At 37.2% G+C, this 24534-nt stretch overlaps 2 protein-coding genes across 3 annotated transcripts in view; both read right to left on the bottom strand.

Moving 5' to 3' along the window:
- Positions 1-24534, bottom strand: part of LOC127528794 (uncharacterized) — a 254061-nt gene that overhangs the window by 66772 nt on the left and 162755 nt on the right. The window lies entirely within an intron of this gene.
- smad2 (SMAD family member 2) overlaps positions 7242-24534 on the bottom strand; it is a 102384-nt gene continuing 85091 nt past the window's right edge. For both annotated transcript variants that reach the window (XM_028805022.2, XM_028805021.2), the window contains 4 exons: positions 14138-14350; positions 13875-14012; positions 11711-11855; positions 7242-8956 (listed from right to left, as the gene is read on the bottom strand). In XM_028805022.2, coding sequence (XP_028660855.1) covers positions 8833-8956; positions 11711-11855; positions 13875-14012; positions 14138-14350 — 620 coding nt within the window. In that variant the 3' untranslated portion in view covers positions 7242-8832. The remainder of the gene's footprint in view (positions 8957-11710; positions 11856-13874; positions 14013-14137; positions 14351-24534) is intronic.

Below are 24534 nucleotides of genomic sequence, written 5' to 3'. Positions count from 1 at the left end.
TTCACCAGTTACAGATTCCCGGGCAACGCCGGGTACTCCTGCTAGTTAACTTATAAGGCAGGACGCATTACAGAAAAACATGCAACAAAGAAGAGGCGGACTGTTTAGAGTTCTGAATCTTGGCACACAAACAATTTCACAATACGAAGTCTTTAAGGTTGATGTTTGACGTCGTGCAAAGTTGTTGTTGCTCTGGGTGAAAGTGGAGGATTCTTCTTGCATTGGAGTGCGCTCTCTCTTTTGTGACATGGTCCTTTGTTCATGGTGTGCTGCGCTTTTCTCAGCTAGGCTTTTTATTGCGTTGTCTGCAACTTCGCGGGGAAAAACATTACTCTTCCTGGCACTACAGTTTAGATGCTGAAGTTTCCTCCATGAAATAATGGCTGCTTCTCTGTCTCCTCAGACTGGGCTCAGCTCTGGAACACAGCGTGACATGGCACTGTGGATCTCAACATTCAGCTCTCAAACAGAGAGCTGCTTATCAGCTTTTACGTTTTAGGCAGTACAGGAGCTCATTTCAGCGAGCGTTCCAAGAGAGATTCCCCATATGAGGAATGCAGCTAGTTTTAGAAAGAATGCGTAACCTCTCATAATTGGATTAAAATCACTTCCAGTTACACAATCAGTGCATTTTAATAGGGACATGATCACAGCTGCCACTAACTGAATTATAGCTCTTTGTTGGGACTCAATTGTACGTTTTTAAATTTTTGGTCAGAAGGGGCTTCTGCAAAGATGTCACCTCGACTCTGGAGTTCAGTTGCTTGCTTTGGAAAGTGGGAAAATGAAGCTGGACTTCTACATCACAGTTAATTATGCTGTCTTGACAGACCTGGTGAAGACTAGCAGAATGGGAAATGCCCACCTTGGCCTACACAGGGTGAGTCACTGGGTAGGTCACAGTAGATGATTTGATTTAAGGAAGTATGTCACCAAATACCACAAGTCCTGAAAAAAAACATTGTAGAAAGTCATAAAATAGAACATGGCCTTTAGTTGTCTCATGAATTAAGATTCCCCACCCTTACTTGCTTATTTGAGTCTAACAGATATATTCACTGCTTTAATAGATAGATAGATAGATAGATAGATAGATAGATAGATAGATAGATAGATAGATAGATAGATAGATAGATATACTTTATTAATCCCAAGGGGAAATTCACAATAATAATATACAATAATAATAATAATAATAATAGCTCCTTACATGCAAAAAAGATGCAAATGACAAAGAAAGGAGCAGTTTTGTGTTTATTTCCAGTTACACCAGTGTGTATTCATCATAAACTATCAGCTTTAGTAAAACTTTAGAGGAAACTGAAAAGAAAAAGTGGAGGACTAAGAATTACTCATCTGCTTCAGGCTACAAATCATTCATATGATATTCTTGGAAAAGGGAAAAAACGCCTACAACATAAAGATGACTTGACAGGGCAGAATGAAAACCTTAACAAGTCCAAATTAAATAACATCTGTTATTGGCAAGGACTGGGTTCCAATTAAGCAAACTGAGCTGGAACAAAACCCTACAGCAGGGGTCCTCAATCACAGTCCTGGAGGGCTGCAGGTTTTTGTTCTAACCCAGTTGCTTAATTAGAAAGCAATTCTTGCCAATAATTTAATTTCATGGCTTGTTAGTGTTTTAACTCTGCTATTTCAGGTCATTCTCATATCCTAGATTTTCTTCCCCTTTCTAAGGATATCATCCAAATGATTGGAAGGCTAAAATGGAGTAATTCTCAGTCCTTCACTTTTTTCTGTTCACTTTCCTTCCAAGTATTTAATTAAACCCAATAGTGCATGATAAATACACACAGAGGTGCAAATGGTAACAAGCTAAATGGAGACATGCTGGTCTCTTTTGTCATTTGCAAGCGATTGCTAATTAGGAACAATTAAAAACCAAGAATACAGCTGTTTAAGACTAAAATAAGCAATAAGGGTTCAAATTTTTAATGAGTGAGATGACTAAAATGAAGCAGAAGTATCACTTGAGTAATAAGTGATTCTTGCTAAGTTATTGGGTTGGAGCAAAAACCTGCAGCCACTGCAGCTCTCCAGGACCGTGATTAAGGACCCCTGTCCTACAACCACTACAGCCCTCCAGAACTGAATTGGCTGATCAATGAATGAGAAATAGCCACTTGTCTTTAAAAGCACAAAAAAACAAGTATAAATTGGAAGGAATATAATGGAGCAGGGGTGTCAAAGTCACAGGTAATGTATAGTTTCATTCCAGTCTCTCTTCTTAATTAGAAACCAGTTACTGATGCTAATTTAACATACCTCCTTTAATTGTAATTAACTTTTTTTTTTTTTTTAACTCAATAAGCAGCCAAACAAAGAAATGCAAAGCAAGCCAACAGATAACCAGCAAACTCAAGGGTCCAAAACAGTCCTGGAGAGGCACCGCTTTTATTCCAATTAAACTATCAAATAGCTGCAAACATAGTCCGTTATTTAATTCTATGGCTTGTTAATGCTGTCACTCTACCACAATTGTCATTTTCAAAACGGATTTTCTTTTATTTCCCCGGAGCTCTCCATCCAAATTATTTTTGTGGACCAGAAACGATCAATATTTCTCAGACCTTCACATTTTTGTTTTCAGATATCTGATTGAGATAAGACATCATATGAAAGATCCTACTTGCACTTGTGTTTAAGTTAGCATGGTCATCTGTTGGCTCACGTGGTACCTCATTATTGTTTTGGTTGCTATTTAAGGTAAAAAAGCAAACAATTAAAATCCAATTTAATTAAAAATCAAGACACATTCATATATTTCATTATCATTAGTAACTTGATACTAATAGATAGAACTTTATTTGCCCCCAATGGGATTTTTTTTTAACAGAAACTCTTTAAATAAATAAATACATAGACATATAAATAAGTATACACCTACGGTGTGCTGGCACCTTGCCCGGGGTTTGTTTCCTGCCTTGCGCCCTGTGTTGGCTAGGATTGGCTCCAGCAGACTCCTGTGACCGTGTAGTTAGGATATAGCGGGTTGGATAATGGATGGATGGAATATGTATACACACACACACACACACCAGAATGGCTAAAAAGGAAGGAAAATTTTAAAAAGAAAGAACTTCTGACTTGGCGGTCACAGTGAGGCACTATAGTTATACTGATAACAATGAAATATAATTCAATAATGAACGTGACTGGAATGAAAATCTGCGACCCAAAAGGAATAAAGTGTGACAGACACCCTTTGTACAGACAGTAACAAGGTACTGTTTAAATTTACAGTGTATGAATACGTATTTAGATGCAACTGGGGTGCTGTCTGGCACTAATCTGTCCTTCAGCTTTTTATAACTACAATTCAGGAAGATTAGTGTGCTTCTAGCATTTTGGGTAAAAATATGTTTAAGTAAAACTCAAGCATAATTGATTACTGCAATTATTTGTCTACAGGCTACTCAAATTTTTTTGTAGCTTACAGCTAGTTTAAAGTACTGCTGCACTACTCATTACTCAAAATCAGTAAGTTTGACCCAAAAAGTCTGTTCCTATATTAGTACATTGGCTTCCACTTAATGTCGAATGCAAAATCCTCCTCAAAAGATGCAAAGCTTTAAGTTTTCGTTTTCCAAACCGTAACAGAACGTATCAAACTATACATTCTGAAGTGTACATTACAACTACAAGAAAATTACAAGGATGAATAAAGCTACTGCAGGATGCTGAACACTTGGATGTGAGGCCAAAAATGTTGGCACTGCCTGCTTGAGTAAGGGAGAAAAAAAAACACTACTTTATTCAAATATACCCCAAGTAAGAGCAACAGGTTCAGCTATAGATACTGCAATATTACTTACTAGCTGTGCTACCCATTTTAGGCGTGTTGAAATCTAAGAAATCAACATGGACATCAGCAGATTAAGAGGTAATGTTTAAAGCAGAATGTATTTTGAAGTGCATGTACTAATTCAAATGGATTGCATTTTTCTGTCCAACACATTGTGCATCATTAACATTAGCACTGCTTATATGAATTCCATACAAAATAGCACAATACAGATGCACAGCTCTAGATGGGCACACAGATACACAAACACATGTCCTTTTATTTTGGTGAATTTGTTTAAAAACAAAAGCTTGTCAATCATTACAAATACAGGTAAACGTTGAACATTATTCAAGTTATTGTCTGTTTTTTACCTGCATTTTTTTTATTACTCTTTAATTTAATATATTTTTGCTGCTGGAGTATGTGAATTTCCCCCTGGGATTAATAAAGTATCTATCTATCTAAATAATTACTAATTTTATTTTTCCTTCTGTGATTTTCTTCTTCCATGCTCCTATCCATGGAATAAGACGGACAGATGTTAACCTTAAGATTCAACTGTTACTGACAACTCTAAAGTGACTTTGTTTACTTCAGGAAAGTAATTGCGTAAGTAATCGGGCTTTTAACTCATTAAACTGCTGAATTCTCAGATGGGGGAAGAGTGGCAAAAATTATAACTTAATTAATTACTGCCATAACTTGGTGTGAGGGAACAGGAAAAAAAATATTTTTGTGAAAATGCTTCACAAAAATTGGTTTGCAAGTTCATTGTCTATACAAGGTTATGGACAAGAGAAATTATGGCTTGAATACTACTGTTAAGGTTGTAATTTTCAGGGGTCAGTTTGGAAAATGACATCAAAGGGCATTAATTAAACAAAGTAAAAAGTTTATAAAACAGCCAAGATAATCACAAGGTATATGGTCTTCCTTCTCCACCTATGGTAGAACTTCTGGTTAAAAGATGCTTAGAAATCATGGACTTCTTACCAGAAATAAAAATAAAACATTCAGCATCATTTAGACAATGTGTCTAATCAAACCTTCATTGTGATAATTATTGACCAGAAAAAAATTAATCACATGAATGGATGAACAATGTTGTCACTAAACAACAGTTCAACCCTAAAATGAAACATCCACCTGAACTTAAAAAAGTTTAATAGACACTACATCAGAAAGCCCAAAAAGAGCAAAAGAATAAGAGACAGGGTTCTAAGTGGCTTCTCCTAATATGGAATCGATTCCAATTCATTTTAATGAATTTAATATTTACATTTATATAGAACTCCCCTCAGGTACTCTCCATTGTGAGTGGGGAGCCACTTCAATCACCACTAATGTGCAACCTCCACATAGAGGATTTGACTGCAGTCATTTTGTGCCAGAATGCTCAGCACGTTAGATATTAGGTAGTGAAAGGTGAGAGAGAATGAAACTTAGCCAATTAGAGAAAGGAGCTGATCAATCGGGCCAAAATGACCAGGCCGTTCTGGGCAATTCAGCCAGGATACACCCTACTCTTTATGAAGGATGCCCAGGAATATCTTCAGAACTTCGACTTCATGTTTCATCTAAAGGACAGTGCTATTTTTACAGCATACTGTTAGTGTACATTATTGCACCGGGGCATTGGGATCTACATTCAGACCACAGGGTAGGTTCGCTCTGCTTGCTATCACCTCTTCCAGCAGTAACCCAAGCTTTTCCTAGTTGGTCTCCAATCCAAGTACTGGCCAGGCCCAAACATGCTCAGGTGGAGTACTTGTTCTGAAGTGCATGTGGTATGGCAGCTGGCAAATTTTAGGATGGTCAAACTATTAAACTATTTAAAATATATTTCTGGACTACAGAAATGATTACCCTAAGTTCTTGTCAATAAGCCGCGGCTTATCTAAGGAAAAAAGTTATGAAAATGAAAAAATAGAATATCGGCTTATACATAAGTCCGGCTTATACATCCATCGCGGGGGTTGCGTTCCAGAGCCACCCGCGAAATAAGAATATCCGCGAAGTAGAAACCATATGTTTATATGGTTATTTTTATATTGTCATGCTTGAGTCACAGATTTGCGCAGAAACACAGGAGGTTGTAGAGAGACAGGAACGTTATTCAAACACTGCAAACAAACATTTGTCTCTTTCAAAAGTTTAAACTGTGCTCCATGACAAGACAGATGACAGTTCAGTCTCACAATTAAAAGAATGCAAACATATCTTCCTCTTCAAAGGAAGAAACAAATCAATATGTCTGTTTGGCTTTTAAGTATGCGAAGCACCGCGGCACAAAGCTGTTGAAGGCGGCAGCTCACACCCCCTCCGTCAGGAGCAGACAAAGAGAGGGAGAGTTTGTTTTTCAGTCAAAAATCAATACGTGCCCTTCGAGCTTTTAAGTATGCGAAGCACTGTGCAGCATGTCTTTTCAGGAATCAGCTTTACAAAAGATAGCAACGTGAAGATAATCTTTCAGCATTTTTAGACGAGCGTCTGTATCGTCTAGGTGTGCAAACAGCCCCCCTGCTCAATCCCCATACGTCAGGATCACAGATAGTCAGCGCAAGATTGACAGAAAAGTAAGCAATCTAGCTTCTCAGCCATCTGCCAATAGCGTCCCTTGTATGAAATCAACTGGGCAAACCAACTGAGGAAGCATGTACCAGAAATTAAAAGACCCATTGTCCGCAGAAATCCGCGATATATATTTAAATATGCTTACATATAAAATCACAATTTAAATGACCGCTACGCGCTCGTGTTGACTCGGCGACGCCCAGAGCAGAAAGAACGCGCTCCGGCCGCTCCAACCGCGCCATGCGGGGAGTGAGAGAGACGGCAATATCTCACACTCTCTCCCCCCTTAAAGAAATTAAATGGGCGCGAGTGAGACCACTGACCTCCCTCCCTTCTATTAGTTATAGGTTATAGTATGTTCGTCTTATCCATGAGTCCGGCTTATCTATGATACGATTTTATTTTAAAAATTCGTATGATTTTTGGTCTCCGGCTAATACATGAGTCCGGCTTATAGACAAGAACTTAGGGTACTATTTTCAGCAATTCTACTAATGTATATGCACATTCTGTTACCAAATTCTGGCTCTTGGATCACAGCTTGATTACCTATGACCAGCTGATTGGAATTTTCTATACTTCCCAATTACAAGAGAGACTGCTCTTTAATTAACTAGTAGCCCTGGGTGCTGTTCTGTCCTGTGCCTGCTGATGTCTGCATAAGTGCCAGCTTTCTCTCAGAGGTTATTAATGTTACTAGAAAATGCAAGATTCAAGAAAACAAGTGAAAAGATACCAAAGGTAGCAGTGGAGGCATTGTTAAATATTCTACTAAATGGAACAAAATTTACAAACACACACACACACACTCTTAAAATGAAAATCAAAAAGATACCAGTAAAAATGACCACCACTATTATCAGAATTAAAACCTTTATTAGTGTATTTATGTAGTCTGCATATGCAACACGCTTGAAGCTTATTGTCTCTAGTTCACATGTTCTACCAACGCCAAATTTTCTTCAGGTAAAACAAGCTCAAACATTTGACTGCTTTGCCAAAAAATAATAATAAAAAAAAAATGTCTGGCCAATTTTTCATCACTATTTGGTATCACTTCCGCACACATCTTTATGGCAAATACAACCCTTTCGTTTGGCCTCTATACAGCCGTTACAGATTCAAAGCTATAACACTGGCCACGTTTTTGTTGTCAAAGCTAATCACTAGTTGCACTTACAAAGTACAATTGCTAGTGTAATAAGAAAGAAATTAACAATGAAAAAAACATTTAAAAATCTTGCTACTGCCACAATAGGAAAAATAATGACAGACAGCAAGATCACAGTCATTAGTAATTTTACATAAGTGTGTATGTTTCCATCATTAAACAAGTTACAAGAACTCCCTTTTCTGCAGAAGGGAGGAATACCTTGTGTAGACCCTTTGTCTTAGGCTTTCCAACAATTTCATTGTGAAAATTAAGGATCTAAACAAATAATTCATGTTGATTACAATATCACAATTATGCAGTATTCTACTTGACAAGGCAGCATGCCAAATATTTTAAAAAACACTATTCTTTATTATATTATGTTGTTGAATAAAGGCTCCAGTCAAAGGCATTTATTTAAACTTTAAGACGTTCTGTTGCATCACTGCATTAAAACGTCCACGAACAAATATACTTGACCAATTCTATGTTTGTGGCAGTTGACATGATGATGGGAAAAGGAAGAAAAACAAAAAACCCACAAAAACAAAAAAAACTTAAGCAAATGGTATCAAAGCACTAAGGACTTCAGATTTTGTTTTTTTTTTTAATTAATAAATCTTACCTTTATCTTTTATTCTTTTTCTTTATATGCTACTTATTTAGAAGGAGGAAGTGGCCTTTACCTTCATTATAATAAAAAGAACTGTACTAAAAGTGAAAAGTTTACGAATTATTAAATTACAAAATTGTAGTATCTAGTCAAAATGGTATTTACACCCAAAATGGAATACATTTTGTATTTGTTTTCCTCAAATTTAGCACTTATTGGAAATATGCAAAGTGCATTTGAAGGGAAACTTTGAATGCAAAAGTAAAAAAACAAAATTGCTTTCAGGGATCATGAACTAAGATGGCTGCTCTTTGCTATTACATGATTTAAGAGTTGTGCTGTGTTAAAAAAGGGAAAAAAAAACCAAAAAAAAAACAACCAAAAAAAAACCAAAACAAAACACTTTCTTGCAGTGCTATGCCAAGTATTACAAAGTCTTCTAGAATTGCCCTGATTATCAATTCCACATTCAAGATATCCGAATTCTACTGACTAATACATTTAATATTAGGGATTTGGAGACAGAATTAAACAAGGTGCATAAAGCTGATGGGACATCAAGTGCCTTTTTGTCTGTTTTAACAGTGAAAAAGTCTGTAGGGGTCACCAACAAGTACTATGAAAAAACAGGTTGTCTATTATTCAGACTCCAATACATGTCTTCCAGTCCAGAGTTGAGTTTTAGGACATGCTTGAACAGCGGACAGATGGGGATCCCATTTGTGTCAATACTTTATCCAACCACTGCAAAGGTCCATTCAGGTGTAGTTCAATCCAGCAAGGAGTGCTTGTCACAGTCTGACGTCTGAAAAATGGAAAAAAAAAAAAAAGTATGAAACTAAGCAAAAGCAATAAGATACTCTTAACTGTTAGTGTGTTTGTAACATGTAATTAAAAACACCTACTTTAAACAGAAAATGTTAAGAACATTCCAGGTTTTAAAGGGGAAACTGATAGTCTTAAACTAGTAAACACCAGTACCTAAGAATTACTACCGAAAATGGGCATTTTAAACTACATATAATTAATGGCCCATTATATTTTAAACTTAACTGAATACTCGTTTACTCGCTTAATTTGCAAATTTCTGGTGTGATCTAAAACTTTAGGGATTCTGGTAGCTGAAGAAAAAGACATTATTTTAAAAGACGACCAGATTATTCCACGAGCAGTAGAAGCTGTGCTCTACAGTACGCAGATTCATGTGCAGAAACATTACTTTCCGATTTAGCTTCCTTTTACTAATGCAAATGTCATTGGAAAATGTTTATCTAGTATGCCCATATTTCAGTTTTGTATCTTCTCTGAATTTTTCTAGGTTTTATGTTGAGTGTACATTGACATTAACAACGAGGTCCTGAAGCTTCTGAACAGCTCAAGTACTTTAGCTTAATAAAAGTGAAATTCTCTACTTTTGCCACCTTTATTTAAACAATAAAAAGATTACTCATTTGTTTATATATTTGCATCTTTTTGAAAGCAAGAATTATAGGATTGTTAAGTGTTCAAAATCCACTGAAATTCTTAACTGCACGTGCTAATCGACATTGGCATCAATAAAGTTTATCTACTCTAATTAATACCTTACCTGTTGCCAATACAAGAGGAACTTGGATATAACCCGGTATCGACAGGCAAGGCAGTTATTTGAAAAAGCACTAGTAAAAACAAAGAGTTTAGTGCACTTTGGGAGGAGGGTGATAGTAGTGGAAAGAACGCACATAATGCAACATCATGTTGGAGAGTTATAGTCCACCAAATGTATCAGTGAGCTGCACAAAGAGGATATTTTTCTTTTATTTTAAAGCAGGATATATACTTTTTCATTATACCAGTTAAATTCTCTTATATACTTGATATTTCCCTACTAAAGAGAATCCATTTTCAATCCATACTTTTGAGTTAATGAAGGTCAAGAGGTTTCCAAAAGTGCCCCATACACAGTTTCCCACATTACATTCAGTAGAATGACCTTGTCATTTTCCCCAACCAACACTGTCTGTATAACTTCATTTTACTTGACAGTCAGATTCTTGATGTTTCAAGATATTCTCTGGGGATATACAAATCTGGGGAAGGTTACAGAAAAATTTCTGCTACTTTGAAGGTCCCAATGAGCACAGTATCATCCATCATCCGTAAGTGAAAGAAGTTCAAAACCACCAGGACTATTCCTAGAGCTGGCCAGCCATCTAAACTGATCGATCGGGGGAGAAGGGCCTTAGTCAGGGAGGTGACCACGAACCCGATGGTCACTCTGTCAGAGCTCCAGAGGTCCTCTGTGGAGAGAGGAGAACCTTCCAGAAGGACAACCATCTCTGCAGCAATCCACCAATCAGGCCTGTATGGTAGAGTGGCCTGACGGAAGCTACTCCTTAGTAAAAGGCACATGGCAGCCTGCCTAGAGTTTTCCACCTGAAGGACTCTCAGACCATGAGAAAGAAAACTCTCTGGTCTGATGAGACAAAGACTGAACTCTTTGGTGTGAATGCCAGGAGTCACGTTTGGAGGAAACCAGGCACCGCTCATCACCAGGCCAATACCATCCCTACAGTGAAGCATGGTGGTGGCAGCATCATGCTGTGGGGATGTTTTTCAGTGGCAGGGACTGGGAGACTAGTCAGGATAAAGGGAAAGATGACTGCAGCAATGTACAGAGATATCCTGGATGAAGAGTACTCTGGAGCAGGTTTTGACCTCAGACTGGGGCGACGGTTCATCTTTCAGCAGGACAACGACCCTAAGCACACAGCCAGGATATCAAAGGAGTGGCTTCAGGACAACTCTATTAATGTCCTTGAGTGGCCCAGCCAGAGCCCAGACTTGAATCCAATTGAACATCTCTGGAGAGATCTTAAAATGGCTGTGCACCAACGTTTCCCATCCAACCTGATGGAGCTTGAGAGGTGCTGCAAAGAGGAATGGGCGAAACTGGCCAAGGATAGGTGTGCCAAGCTTGTGGCATCATATTCAACAAGACTTGGCTATAATTGCTGCCAAAGGTTCATCGACAAAGTATTGAGCAAAGGCTGTGAATACTTACATACATGGGATTTCTCAGTTTTTTTATTTTTTAATAAATTTGCAAAAACCTTAAGTAAACTTTTTTCACATTGTCATTATGGGGTGTTGTGTGTAGAATTCTGAGGGAAAAAAATGAATTTAATCCATATTGGAATAAGGCTGTAACATAACAAAATGTGGAAAAAGTGATGCGGTGTGAATACTTTCCGGATGCACTGTATACAGTATATAATATAACCACACACACATTCCATGTTAAAAATAAACTCCCACATTACTGACAATGGCTTTGCAATAGTAACTGCACCAACAAGATGTAGTCCAATCATTGTTATTTTAAGACAGAGAATTGAATTTTAAAGAAGTCTATCTGTAGTACTAGGGTGTTGTACCGTGTTAGCCATTATGAATGTAGAGAAAAGCCAAGCAAAATGACACCTTTTATTGGCTAACTAGAAAGATGAGAAAATTGAAAAATACCCAAACACAAAAGTGCCTTTATTTATTGCTCAAGGAAAATGACTCTAAAGCACACCTGTATTCTGCACCCCATCCTTTGACAAAGCTCATTCTAATAGTGCACATCCTTGTTAGCTGGTATACTGCTTCAAAGCCTTGATTCACAGACTGTGCAAGAAGAGCAGCAAATTCTTGATTGTTAAAAATCTTTAAGTTGCAGCCTGTAATAAAAAACAAAAAAAGAAAATTTCCTAGCAATTTAACTTTAATGAAATGCTTACAGTAAGTTTATCTTGTAAACAATGTAAGCACTATTGAAAATATCACAAGGTCCATTAAATGTTAACACACACAACATATTGGATTTCAACAATCATTTCACACTGTTATGAAATAATTTGTATCGCTACAAATGCGTAAGATGTGCAGCTCAGTGGCTTTTAATTTATGAAAATATAATTTTACTGTGTAGAAATCAATGCAAGTACAAGTACACAAAATAAGCAATTTAAATAAGACAGGAATAATAATATAGAGAGTTCAGACATGCTCCAGAGATTAAACAGGTTATAAAATCCAAATAATTTTGTCATCACTTCTTAAGATGTTTTATATAGTTTGCATCACAATATGAATTTGATGTTAAATGCAATAAAGCTGGACAAAGTCAGCAATGAGCTTGTAGACAATGTAATTGTAGAAACAAAATATGCATGTCATACCTCTGTAAAACCCTTTTTGGTATAATACATATAAAAAGTAACAAGATATTTGGAAGAACATGCTAAAACTAGTTAAATTTGGGAAAAGAAACTTTTCATTCAATAACAAAATCTAAAGGCACTGTCCAAAGAATTTACTCAATGACACACAAACACAAAACACCTTCTTATATTACACATACATCATCACTTTGTTTAATTTCCTGGAAATCAAAATGGTGCAAAAATGTTTTCTTCGTTTTCTGAATTGTACACCTATTTTTTTCCTGACCCTGAGAAAACTATAAGAACAGCAACCAAATGTCAATCTAAGACCATCTAATTTTATATTATGTCCATATGATGATGTGATTGGCTGAACTGGCTGAAACAGTGACTTAGTACAACCAAATTGCATGTCAACATCCATCATTCCCTAGCAAATTTATTCCATTGGCCTAGGAAAGACTACTCATGTTTGGAACCTCATACAAGCATTCACTTTTTGGCAGCAATCAATATATTTCAGGGTGGGTGTGGTTGGGGAGGTAAAGTAATCAAGAAAATATTTTTGCTTTTTTGTCTGGGGAAATGTAGTGAACACAAAGTTTTATGGCTAAATTCTTAAATGTTTAAGAATAAGTGTGTCTATTAAATGTATCTGTCTAATAAATGTAGAATTCTACATAAATGATGGGTATATGTTTTTATATTCTAATGTATTAATATTAATAATAATAATAATTATTAATTCTTTGCATTTATATAGCGCTTTTCTCACTACTCAAAGCGCTAAGCAATTGCAGGTTAAGGGCCTTGCTCAAAGGCCCAACAGAGCAGAGTCCTTATTGGCATTTACGAGATTCGAACCGGCAACCTTCCAATTGCCAGTGCAGATCCCTAGCCTCAGAGCCACCACTCCATCCATATTGACATTTATTAGCCAGGTGGCGAAAACTTGAACAGTGAATTTATATTACTGATGCATAACTTGAAGGTCTAGATGCCCAAAAATGGTGTTTTGACCATTTATTTGGATTTGCTACACTTCACACATTTTCTGGGGACAGTATGATACTAACTAAATGCTATCTGTAAAATCACTTGTTAAAAAAAAAAAAAAATACAAAAATTATTAAAAAATCATTTATAAAGTGATTTTACAAGCTTACATCTTTTCCTGTCAAAGAGTTCATTACGGTTGCAGTTTATTAAGCGGAATTATAAAAAAGAAAATGTATGTAAGATAATGTCATTGATTATCTTACTTACTCCTAACTACACAAACATGTATGTAAAAAATGTGGTGTGTGTCACGGTGTGTAATGGGATGTGAAATGACCCACACATGAAGGACAACTGAACTATTAAAGACAACATAAAATAGGAAAAAGCAAGTATTACATTATCTCAATAATTTTATCTTAGAATATTACATCATACAAAAACAGAAATGTAAAGAATAAAACAGTACCACACTATTAATATTAGCGAAAAGCCCAAGGATATATTAAAAAAAAAAAAAAAAAAAATGTGTACCAGGTGGAATTTTACAGACGGTAGCAGGATGCCAGCCATATCTCTGATTACAATTTGGACTTTGTACAAAAATTGCACTGTCACTGAGGCACTCTGCAAAAACTTCTCCTCCAATGTAATACAGTCTCACTCCTCTTCCTAGAAGCAATTAAAGAGTACATTATAAAAAAAATACAATATTTCTGAACTTACACTTAAATTGTAATTTAGAACATCTGCCAGAAAGAAGTAATCTTTATTCATCAGAGAAAGTTTCTATTTACCTATGTGTCTCCTTGTCATCTCCACTGTTGCATTTCTGTTGACATTGGAGAGCAAACCTAGACAAAATCTTTCAGAGTTTGATGGATCTGTAAACCCATCCACAGTCAATGATGGCTGAGATGCATGAAAGGTTTCTCCAACTCTCTGATTTAATTCATAGTATGCTATAGAACACCAAAATGCTGGCTCGGAGTACGTCACTGGCTGAAGATCTGTTTAAATATAATAAAAAAAAACAAAACAAAAAAAAAAAAACACACCATTAGTGACCAACAATCCCTAATGCCTTTAACATGTATACAATATATGTCACTCTTTAATTTGGTATTGTTCTTGATCAGTTTGCTGCTGCTGGAGTATGTGAATTTCCCCTTGGGATTAATAAAGTATCTATCTATCTATCTATCTATTGTAAAGGACAGCCGGGTTCCATGCCCGACAGGGACGCCTCTGCTGCATCTGTTCCGGGGGAACCACCACGGGCAGCTCAATACCTCCCCTGGGATGCTTGGTGGCAGCCTCCCTGGCGGATGATGATTCCCCAGCCTATCGCATGGCTCCATGGGACATGGAGTCCTCCACAGCCTGGTTGGGGACTTGGATGGCCGCCAGGGGGAGCTGCATGGAGTCAGCAGCCTGGCTGGTCATATCTGCAGCCCCACCCGGAAGGACAATTAGGACCAGGTGGCCAAGCACCTGGAACGCTTCCGGGTGGGGTATAAAAAAGGCCAGCCACCACCGCTCGAGAGAGCCAGAGTCGGGAGGAGGAGGACTAAGCCTGAGGAGGAGTGGTGGTAAAGAAAGGAAGAAAAGAGTGTTGTGGTTTGTGAGTGTTTTGGGACTGTGTTGGGCCTGTGGGACACGGGGAAGGCGTGCCCCACGGCTGAAGAAAAATAAAGGAGTGTGCTTTATTTAAGTACGTGCCTCTATCTGAGTCTGTGCCGGGTCGGGCGCTATATAGCGCCGTATTACACTATCTATCTAATCCTGCCAACTACACTAATCTATCTATCTATCTATATAATATACACCAGGCGTTAATAAAATCTATGTAAATGCCACAAACTATAGAGTGTATATAACTACTCGAGTTATTACTCTTGTGTAATTTAATATATGTGGAGCACATATGGTACATAAAGTACTTGAATTGAAATATAGTTCATTTACTAGCCAGGGTACCTTAACATTCGAACTCAACTGAAAGTAAATACGAGTTTACATTGGGAGCTATAATTTCCACCCGTAGTTTAAAGAACTTCTGCTAGGCCCAGAGGTCACTCTGAATCAGCCAGGTGTCATAGACAAGCATGAGTGTGTGCATGCATGCAGTTGGGTCTTGCTATGCTTTAGCATCAGGTCTTATTCTTGCCCACAACCACTAAATTAAAATACAAAAATGTATATTCAAACATTAACAACACAACCTATTTTAATGGCTAGTTGTGAATTTAAAATTATTACAAAATATTTGCCCAAAATGAAGATCATGTGCAAAATTCTTTATTACCCATTTTTAACACTTCACATGTACACAAAATCTGAATAAAGACACCTTAAACTTGTTGTGTGCAGGAATACTTGATTTTCACATGTAAATACTTCCAAGTTACAAGTATTCTATCAAGTGATTTCTTCACCTGAACTCTGTGATGACAAAAATGATAAACACATGAAAAAACATGATATTCTGGAATTTATTTATGCTAATATATGTGGGTGCCATCATTTTTCAAAACACTTGCCAGTTTAAATCAAGACATGCTATGATTAGCACTGCTACTCCACAGCTCCAGAGTCCCAAGTTCAAATACCAATTCAGACACTGCCCATGTAGAGCTTGAACATTTTCCCCGATATCTGCATGAGTTTTCCTCCCATATCCTAAAGACATCAATGTACGATTAACTGTAGTAACTATAAACAGTTTCACTATGACTGGGAGTGTCTAAGTGTGTACACATGTTTGCTCTGTGACAGACTGTTGATACGCTCAGTGTTGTGCCAAAACCTGAACAGATATGCAGATTAGAAAACTGATGAATGGATGCAGCTTCATATTTTCAAAACAGTAAAGGTAAAGGATAAAACCAAAATAGATAACATAGGAATCTTGATAAGTTTTCCTTAGTTTATTAAAGACATTGCAATATTATACTATTCAATGAAACTTTAATCTGTTGATGCCAAAAATAGCCTGAAATACTTTATTTTCTGTTCTAACAATGTGCTCAGCCAGGATATTGAAATTTCTTTACCAGAGTCCTGCTAGGAGCATTACATTGAAAATTACATAGTTTTGATTTCAAGGCTTATTTGTACTTTGTGTTGGGTGGAATTGCAACCAAATTAATTATTAGCTGCAACTATTTCATTCCCAGACCTTTTTTGTATCTATCCTTTAGATGAAAGAAAGCATCAATGCAGATGTTAGTAATTATAGCTTTAGAAACAAAGTACATATTCAAATTCAAACTAAAATTTAAAAAAACAAACAACTGCATTGCTTTTCAGATTCAAGCTTTATTGTCAACCATGTAAATTTAAAAAATACACTTTGGCATTACAGCTGCAAAGTCTGTCCCCAGGCTGTCAAAAAAGTGTATTGTTTACACCCTTGTAATCAAGGTTTTAATTATAACTTCTGTATAAGCCTATGAAAGTCTTTTATCTTTGTCTTATCTTTAAAAGTTATAAGTTTGTCTTGATTTCAAATCTAGACTGAGTAATGATCTGTTCTCTCTGGGTGTTTTAACTTGGCTAGTTACATGGAAATTCATATAAGCAAAATACTAATATACACTATAAAGAAATAAAATTCCTAACAACAACATAAATAACAAAATAAATATTGTGCTGTGTTTGTGTTCAATAGTTGCAGATACTGTACTTTCAAGATCAAGATTACTACATATCACAGTTAATCAGGAAGAACAGTAAAGAAACCTGGTAATAATAACCTTGATAGAACTAACCCATTTACCAAATGGAATGATAATGAACTGAATATTGGTATGGGGGTGAAGGATCAGATAAATCTGTAGGATTTACATTTCAGTGTGCAAGAGCAGATTGAATACAATGAGGAGATGTTACCCCATGATTTTTAAAAAAAGTGTACGCATATCACTTTCTATGTAGCATTTCTACCCTGCTTGGAGACGTTCATACAACATAGTGGTGATGAAGGTCAAAGCGCATTCAAAAAGACATCCCACAGAAAAGAGTAAAAGCCTTATTATGGTGTTCGTTATTGACAATAAAAAGTGCTGACTTTCCATATTAAGAGTGTTGAAAATGATGTTCAGGAACTTAAAATTCAACACCACCTGTCACAATGGCTAATAGAGACAATGAATACTCTCATCTTGCCTAATGACTACTAAGTTTTTTTTTTTGTTATTGGCCTTTGGTTTAATTGTTTTAAAGGAGTGGCACTATAAAAGTTTCTCTCCAAAGATGGTTAGGCCTTTAAAAATTAATACTTTGTGTGGCGATTTACTAGTGTTACTTAGCCATTATATCATATCTTAAAAAATTCATAATAAACATACTTTATGTTGAAACTATTTGACATAATAGGGAATATTTTTCTCTACAAGTTAGACAGAAACAATATTTAACAGAAAATATTGCTCACTATACCATTTGTGAAAAAAGAATCACCTTGTTCCTGTTTTTTTCCTCAGACACATTGTATTGTATTGACCCCCTTCTTTTGACACCCACTGCACGCCCAACCTACCTGGAAAGGGGTCTCTCTTTGAACTGCCTTTCCCAAGGTTTCTTCCATTTTTTCCCTACAAGGTTTTTTTGGGAGTTTTTCCTTGTCTTCTTAGAGAGTCAAGGCTGGGGGGCTGTCAAGAGGCAGGGCCTGTTAAAGCCCATTGCGGCACTTCCTGTGTGATTTTGGGCTATACAAAAATAAACTGTACTGTATTGTATTGTATAATGTTGGCTCACCCTTTGGTAGCTTGGACAGTAGAGAAACATTGTCTTTCAACTTGGAGATTTTTAGGGTATTGTGATTGACGGTCTCAGGCTATAAAACTGAAGAGCAAACTGCCTTCACATTCCCAATTTAAATTAAATTAGCATTAAATTCAATTTTGATTTTATTAGCATAGCACTGATACTAACAGCGATGCAAATTTTACACTTTTTTTTTACTGATGCTTACAAACCTAACAGTTTTAAGTTATTTCTTTATCAGGCTTTTATCTAGTGCAGTGATGGTGGACCTTTTGGGCTCAGCATGTCAAAAATTCTGAAAATGCCTAACTTGATTCTGCTGACGTGTCGCCCCACTAAACAAAAGAGAAATAATTTTTTATATATTCATTTATTTAAAAAAATACAGCCCAATCATGTGTGTGTGGTGCTTTGTATTATAAAAGTAAAAGAAAAATCAGTGACTTACAACAGAGAAAATGATATACACACCGATAAATTGCGCTTACAATAGTGCATTACTTTTAATAGTAATTTGGAATTAAACTGAAACAATATTAAACACATTGCATTTGATTGGACATCAATTAATGACTTTTTTGGTGCAGAGTATTAATAGACATGTCTGAAATCGATGGTAGGTACTTTGTGTACTTCAAGCAAGCAGCACTAACTTCATCTGTCTGTCGGTTTCTTTTGTACATCTTCATGTTGTCTACTACTGAGAATAAGGTCTTGCGAAAGTATAATGTGGAAAATAAGCCAGTTTTAGGAAGGATTAAGTTGAGAGAAATGTAAAACAGCAGATACTTGGAGACTGCATTTGCAGATCTTGCACTTGTGCCATGAAAACAAGCCTCCGGTTCAAGACGATGTGCTGATATGGATGGTAAAGCTCTGGGTGGTGCAGGGTCTCATATTTCTTATATTTTGGTTTGTTCAGTTTTCTTGAAAACTCAGGTCTTGGTAAGTCACCCAAAATGTTGTGGCATGTCAACTTTGACATTTGTGCCATCCGTTTGCCATCACTGATCTAGTGCATCTTTCTAGGATGCACAGAGACGAACGTGTACATCAATATAAAAAAAATTTAATAGTTTTTCAATCATTTCAAGCCTACTATTTAAAGTTTAGGCATTTTTGTGGTAATACTGTTTGTAACAATGTTAAAACATGATTAATACTTTTATTTTCATATAAATTTCTCAGGATACTCGCCAGAAATGCCTCTAATGCTTCTGTCCCTTTAGGTCTAAATTTCAAGTCTCTGCTTATCACTTTGTACCAGTTACACCCAGTATATATACTGTATACTTTGAAGGAACAATAGAGGTAAATGTATTTCTACACTGTGATACTGGGTCTTTGAGACTCTATGTCATTCAAACTAAGTACAGGTGCTGGTCATAAAATTAGAATATCATGACAAAGTTGATTTATTTCAGTAATTCCATTCAAAAAGTGAAACTTGTATATTAGATTCATTCATTACACACAGACTGATGTATTTCAAATGTTTATTTCTTTTAATGTTGATGATTATAACTGACAACTAATGAAAGTCCCAAATTCCGTATCTCGGAAAATTAGAATATCAATTAAGACCAATGCAAAAAAAGGATTTTTAGAAATGTTGGCCAACTGAAAGGTATGAACATGAAAAGTATGAGCATGTACAGCACTCAATATTTAGTTGGGGCTCCTTTGGCCTGGATTACTGCAGCAATGTGGCGTGGCATGGAGTCGATCAGTCTGTGGCACTGCTCAGGTGTTATGAGAGCCCATGTTGCTCTGATAGTGGCCTTCAGCACTTCTGAATTGTTGGGTCTGGCGTATTGCATCTTCCTCTTCACAATACCACATAGATTTTCTATGGGGTTAAGGTCATGCGAGTTTGCTGGCCAATCAAGAACAAGGATATCATGGTCCTTAAACCAGGTACTGGTAGCTTTGGCACTGTGTGCAGGTGCCAGGTCCTGTTGGAAAATGAATTCTGCATCTCCATAAAGTTCGTCAGCAGCAGGAAGCATGAACTGCTCTAAAACTTCCTGGTAGACGGTAGTGTTGACCTTGGACCTCAGAAAACACAATGGACCAACACCAGCAGATGACATGGCACCCCAAACCATCACTGACTGTGGAAACTTTACACTGGACCTCACGCAACATGGATTCTGTGCCTCTCCTCTCTTCCTCCAGACTCTGGGACCTTGATTTCAAAAATTTGCAAAATTTACTTTCATCAGAGAACATAACTTTGGACCACTCAGCAGCAGTCCAAAGGCGAGACACTTCTGACGCTGTCTTTTGTTCAAGAGTGGCTTGACACAAGGAATGCGACAGCTGAAACCCATGTCTTGCATACGTCTATGCCTGGTGGTTCTTGAAGCACTGACTCCAGCTGCAGTCCACTCTTTGTGAATCTCCCCCACATTTTTGAATGGGTTTTGTTTCACAATCCTCTCCAGGGTGTGGTTATCCCTATTGCTTGTACACTTTTTTCTATCACATCTTGTCCTTCCCTTCGCCTCTCTATTGATGTGCTTGGACACAGAGCTCTGTGAACAGCCAGCCTCTTTAGCAATGACCTTTTGTGTCTTGCCTTCCTTGTGCAAGGTGTCAATGGTCGTCTTTTGGACAACTGTCAAGTCAGCAGTCTTCCCCATGATTGTGTAGCCCACAGAACTCGACTGAGAGACCATTTAAAGGCTTTTGCAGGTGTTTTGAGTTAATTAGCTGATTAGAGTGTGGCACCAGGTGTCTTCAATATTGAACCTTTTCACAATATTCTAATTTTCTGAGATACTGAATTTGGGACTTTCATTAGTTGTCAGTTATAATCATCACATTAAAAGAAATAAACATTTGAAATACATCAGTCTGTGTGTAATGAATGAATCTAATATACAAGTTTCACTTTTTGAATGGAATTACTGAAATAAATCAACTTTGTCATTATATTCTAATTTTATGACCAGCACCTATATATGTATAAAGTTTTATATATGAGCTATTAACTGCATCAGTAATCCACTTGCCTATTAAATCTTTGAACAGTGATGTGATAAAACTTATACCAAAAAATGAAGTGTTTTATTGAAAAAAGTTGCTTTAACCAGTCATTGACAAACTATGATAGCACCGAAATGCAATACAGAAGTAGGGTTTGGTGCTTAAAATGTGAATAGCACACAGAAAGGACAAACTATAGGCTGAACAAGTAAAAAAAAAATAAAATGTGAGCTGTGGCGAGCGGCTGGGCTGAGAAGGACCGGGAGAGGGACTATGCCTCCCCCGGACCACGAGAGGGCAGCCACCCTGGTTTGTGTAGGGGCCACGGGAATTGAGTATGGAAGCTCAACCCTATAGGGGCCCGTGGCCACTGCCACGAGGTGCCCAGAAGACTGAAGCTCAGGACGTCAGCACTTCCGCCACACCTGGAGGTGCTGGTGGAAGTATTACTAGGGACACCCGGAATGCTTCCAGGTGCTCATGTGGCACTTCCGCCACACCAGGAAGTGCCGCAGGAAGCTTGTCAGAGGGAGCACGTCAAGGTGGACATAAAAGGGGCCGCCTTCCTCCAGTCGTCAGCTGGAGTCGGGAGGAAGAGGATGAAGCTCGGAGCAGAGGAGTGGATGCGGTGCAGGAGGACAGGACTTTTAAGAGGCCCGGACTGGAGGGTGTTTGGTGCAGGGGCACTGGGTTGTGTGCGGGACTGATTACATCTGTAAATAATTGTAAATAAATGTGTGGTGGGTTTGAACATTGGTGCCTGCCTGTCTGTGTCGAGGCTGATCTTCCACAGAGCTTATAATAGGATCAACATAAAATTTGTTGTTACTCAAAGTAAATGTGCAAACCTGTGAATCTGTGTCAGGATCTTTTCATTTAAACCAAGTTTTGCAAATAACTTTGGTAAACATTGGAATGCACATCATTAGGCAGACCCACTAACATGCAATAGATAGATAGATACTTTATTAATCCCAAGGGGAAATTCACAATGTTTAGTTTTAAAGTTGAATTAACAGTACTGAAGTCTACTAAAACTTTTGGTCACAACACGATGAGAAAAGCCTGAAACGTTATTTGTGTAAAACGATTCCCGTTTGCCGTAGATGGATAAGGTGGCTGCTGTTAGACCCTGTCCTGGACTGGAAATGAGTTGCAACTTTGGCAACGACAACATGAGACAATATCCAAACATACAGCACTCGCAGATTAGTTTGGTTCTCCTCTGTATGAGGTAGGAATGTGACCTTCATGTTCATGCCAATTTACAGATTTTAAAGGAGAACATATTTATTATTTATTTTTAGCTGCAACAGCAGCATTGTGTCAGGAATCAAATCTGGAAGTGACCTTCTTTTGCACTAGATGCATGCTGCATTCAAATTAAATTGAAAGTCTCAATGTATTCAGGCACTCACTGTTTGTTAAAAGAAATTTCAGAATACAGTTGAATATATAACGACATTTAAAAACAAAAATGAAGGCTATATTAACTTTCTTGATCTTTTGCCTCTATATTTGTAGACTTGTATTTAGGCTCCTGCTACCTGTTAATGGCCTTTGCATTGTGTGCGTCAGGTCTTAATTTTAATTTTCTGTTGTTGGCACTGCTGGCATTTTTCTTTATCTTTTTTTTTTATTTTAAGCCAAATTGCTGGGCAAAGGGCAGAAATGACAAATGGAAAAATCAAGCCTAAACTAGGACAACCCAAACTTTATCCTTTCAGAAAACATAGGCACATTGAAAAGGAACTGTACAATGAACACAAACATCGAGGCAACTTATCTTGAAACGTGGTTTATGATTTGTCACACCCTTACTATACAGCATACAGTTAGTCTATAAGCTTTAAAAGCGCCATGCAAAAATAACATCCTGTGCTGTTACTGCTACATTTGGCTATTTGCATTTTTACATTGTAGCTGTGTTTTACACAAAATCCTTAATCCAAACTTGCTTTTAAAATTTGCCAGGTATACTTTTCAAGCCCTTCAGTTTTTTTTTTCATTTTTAAAATTAAAAAACAGTGCTGGTTTATTGTGCTCATCAGTTTAAATATTTGATCCTGCACTACAGTGTTGATGGTCCATGCTGAAGGTATACATTAATTAGTATTATGAATTACCAGTAGATAATTTTTGTTTATTACAGACCTACAATAACTAAATCAATATTGCCAGAACTAACAACTAAAATAATATGCTAAAAGGTTGAGGGTCATGTATGACTTAACTCTTTAAACATACAAACACTTTGGGACTTAATTGTAATACTGAACTTGCATTAGGCACGTGAACAGTAAACAGGCAACTGTGATAGAAAGAAGTACTGCAAGTTAGTGTTGTCAGAGGCACAACAAACGTATTGAAGTCAACTATAGTCCTACAAGACTGTCATTTTTAAAACCCACATTTATCCCAAGATGTGTAACAATACATACTGTATGCACTCAAAACACAGCTCACAAATGTTAAATGTGAACCCATCTTTTGATTTAAAAATCCTGGCTCAACACATACACACACACAAATTCATTCATAGTTAACAAGAACAAGCACCTGAGTGCCTACATTTCAATCTGTACAAGTGAACTTGAAAATAAGCATGAAAATTACCAACAGCAAAAAGATTAAAATTGCGGCAGCAGTCACTGGGAACTTTGACTGCAATTAAGTAGCTAAAGTACTGTATGCGTCTCCAAATAAAATTAACAATCACTACATAAAAAACACTGTTTCATAAAATGTCTGATTAAAAAAAAAAAAAAACAACAAAAGCCAGATTAAACAAGTAAATAAGTGGGACTTTAGGCGGGATTTAAATGTCAGAACAGTGGAAGTGATTTAGATATTAAGTGGCAACGCATACCAACATTTTGGGATGGCCACTGAAAAAGCTCAATTCCCATACCAAATATACTGACAGCATAGCACCCACAAGAGAGATTGGGAAGAATATCTGACCACCTTGAAGGTAAAATACTTAAGAAAATCTGAGGTATAGGAAGAATCTTGGCTATTTAAGGCTTCAAACTCAATCCTATCCCTACCAGGCAACCAAGAAACAGAAACCAAGACAGGAGTGAGATGTTCCTTGTTTGGGAGGCCTTTCATCAACCTGTCTGCAGGACTGACAGACAACAAAAAACAAACGAGTTACAGTAGTCAAGCCAATTATAAATAAAAGAACGGATATAATGGAGTGGGGCGGCACGGTGGCGCAGTGGATAGCGCTGCTGCCTCGCAGTTGGGAGACCTGGGGACCCGGGTTCGCTTCCCGGGCCCTCCCTGCGTGGAGTTTGCATGTTCTCCCCGTGTCTGCGTGGGTTTCCTCCGGGCACTCCGGTTTCCTCCCACAGTCCAAAGACATGCTGGTTAGGTGGATTGGCGATTCTAAATTGGCCCTAGTGTGTGCTTGGTGTTTGTGTGTGTC

Source organism: Erpetoichthys calabaricus, chromosome 7 (genome assembly GCF_900747795.2).
Source record: "Erpetoichthys calabaricus chromosome 7, fErpCal1.3, whole genome shotgun sequence".
Taxonomy (NCBI): domain Eukaryota; kingdom Metazoa; phylum Chordata; class Cladistia; order Polypteriformes; family Polypteridae; genus Erpetoichthys; species Erpetoichthys calabaricus.
This window is presented reverse-complemented; position numbering and strand designations above follow the sequence as displayed.